General features: G+C 46.9%; 1 protein-coding gene across 1 annotated transcript; it reads right to left on the bottom strand.

Annotated features, from left to right (window-relative positions):
• Nucleotides 1–1,387: 1,387 nt before the first annotated feature.
• Nucleotides 1,388–1,768, bottom strand: LOC130330650 (histone H2B 1.1). Its single transcript, XM_056553604.1, has one exon. The coding sequence runs from the start codon at nt 1,766–1,768 to the stop codon at nt 1,388–1,390; it is 381 nt and encodes a 126-aa protein (XP_056409579.1).
• Between the last annotated feature and the right edge of the window lie 673 nt (nt 1,769–2,441).

Raw genomic sequence — 2,441 nt, 5'->3', positions numbered from 1 at the left:
TTAGTGGGGGGGAGAGATTCCCGGGCCCGTCATTGATAAAACCCTTCCCGATCTGGCTATAACGCGTGTCCGTGTGAATATAGCGTTAACTATAGAAAAGCTTTGGATGAATCTTCTGAAAGTAAAATTAAAATATGATTTAAAAAAACCAAGATGGAACATTAAAACTAATACCAATAAAACGAGGAAAGAGGCAAAAAATAAAACACTTATCATGAAGCATAAAAGTTATCACAGGGCTACTAGTATTATTGGTTACAATAGATAATCTAAACCACTGAAATGCGTCTGGTTACCCCCATCTATGTGACCACACAACTGGAAAATCATTTTTATTTGCGCAAAAAACAAGCGCTAGATTGTGACAACTTTCAATCATCATTAACTCTTTAGCGAGGACTCTACTCCAGTATTATCACTGGGAACATCCAGACCGCACCTGAACACCACCGATCTCTCCCCTTCAGGCTTCCATGCACGGCCGGTTTATTCACAAGCTGAGACCGAGACAGCGGGAGGGTGATCGGTGTATGAGTGGGAGCGGTGTGCGGTTATCTACACCAGACTTTTACTTATAATTCATGACTATAATTAATTTCCAAAGATTATAACCAACGGCAGCTGTGCGAGCATTGCGCATAGGATTAGAATCTTTATTGGTGACATACACGAGAATGAGGGGGATCTCTCCATTGTTATCGGGTCTGGAGGAAGCGGGAAATTCAAACCCTGAACATCCTGTGATCAGCCAATGTGTGAGTGTGGAAAGGGGCATTAATAAATGAACATTGACCCATCGGGATTTATATAGAATTAATGCTGCCTATGAGCGGAGAAATACTCTGATACTGTGGTGTCCTTCCTGCTGTGTAGAGTCGGGCTCGGGTCCTTTGTCATTTCATTGTAGTAAACATGCCACTAAAGGGTTAACAATGAGCCGTGTGCGCGGTCCCGATAACAATGGAGAGATCTCCCCGAGATGTAGAGGCTGATTCTGTGGCTGACTACTACCCTCATCCTCCTTGTTTCTCTATTGTTCCCTCCCAGTCAGTGCACACACAGTAGGATGAGAGTCTCATAATAAACCCCGGCGATACCGATCAATAGATTCCCCGGTCAGTGAATGATTTATTGATCGTGGAGAGACGACGTGTGGGCACATGAGAATATACATCCTGCAGTCAGAGAGAACCGCAGCCGCCGCTCTGATCTCACCCGATCCCGGAGCAGAATATATATAGTATCAATAGACTGTACTGACAGAATAGCGGCCACATATACAGAACAGAATACGGGGAATACAGACAGGAGAAGCCCCAGCTCTATTATAGACAATGTGGGTGGCTCTTAGAAGAGCCTTTGGGGTGACAGCAGGAGGCGGAGCAGGTTACTTGGCGCTGGTGTACTTGGTGACGGCCTTGGTGCCCTCGGACACGGCGTGCTTGGCCAGCTCTCCAGGCAGCAGCAGGCGCACGGCGGTCTGGATCTCCCGGGAGGTGATGGTGGAGCGCTTGTTGTAGTGAGCCAGGCGGGAGGCTTCCCCTGCGATGCGCTCGAAGATATCGTTGACAAAGGAGTTCATGATACCCATGGCCTTGGAGGAGATGCCGGTGTCAGGGTGGACCTGCTTGAGCACCTTGTACACGTAGATGGCATAGCTTTCCTTCCTGGTCTTCCTCCGCTTCTTGCCGTCCTTCTTCTGAGTCTTGGTCACGGCTTTCTTAGAGCCCTTCTTGGGCGCTGGTGCAGACTTGGCGGGATCAGGCATGATGATCAATCACAATAATCCTTCACTAGAACAGAGAGAATAATGATGCCTCCTCCTCCCACCGCAGCCGTATTTATATGCAGCCCATGCAAATAAGAAATGCTGTCTGCTCACTGTTCTACTGGAGGAGAAAATCATGTGACCTGTGGGAGCGTCTTAAGCCCCGCCCAGTGCAGTTTATTGGTGTTTCTTAGAGTCTCGTCACCATTGGCAGGATTCAAATCTACCCAATTACGGGAGCCGAAGGGCGGAGCAGAAACATATAAAAGGCAGCAGAAAGAAGACTAAATTTAGAAAGTTAATTTGTTTTCCCTTAGTTTCCGCAGCAGCACAATGTGGGGGTGTGTCTTCGCCCCAGTGAGCAAATGGGACCTGGGATTTTTTAATGATTTAAATAAAAAAATACCCCGGAACCTCCCCCCCCCCCCCTGGTATAAAGCACCAGGATCACACTAGAACAGTGAGTAGATTATAAAGCAAAAATAAAATAAGGGAGGGAAGCTTGTGCTGCTGAGGAGACTAAGGGAAAACAAATTCACTTTCTAAATTTAGTCTTCCCTAGCGTCCCTCAGCAGCACAATGTGGGGATCTAGCAAGAATCACCCCTAGGGAGGGTTTTCCTGCATAGCAGTTTGTATAATAGACTTAGCGAAAGTAGTTTCGCTAGACAAAA

This window comes from Hyla sarda, unplaced genomic scaffold (assembly GCF_029499605.1).
Source record: "Hyla sarda isolate aHylSar1 unplaced genomic scaffold, aHylSar1.hap1 scaffold_3363, whole genome shotgun sequence".
In the NCBI taxonomy this organism is placed as follows: domain Eukaryota; kingdom Metazoa; phylum Chordata; class Amphibia; order Anura; family Hylidae; genus Hyla; species Hyla sarda.
The sequence above is the reverse complement of the archived record's forward strand: the minus strand, read 5'-3'. Positions and strand labels throughout refer to the sequence as shown.

Excerpts from the sequence above, each read along its gene's own strand:
- LOC130330650 (XM_056553604.1), bottom strand. The coding sequence starts at position 1,768 with ATGCCTGATCCCGCCAAGTCTGCACCAGCGCCCAAGAAGGGCTCTAAG.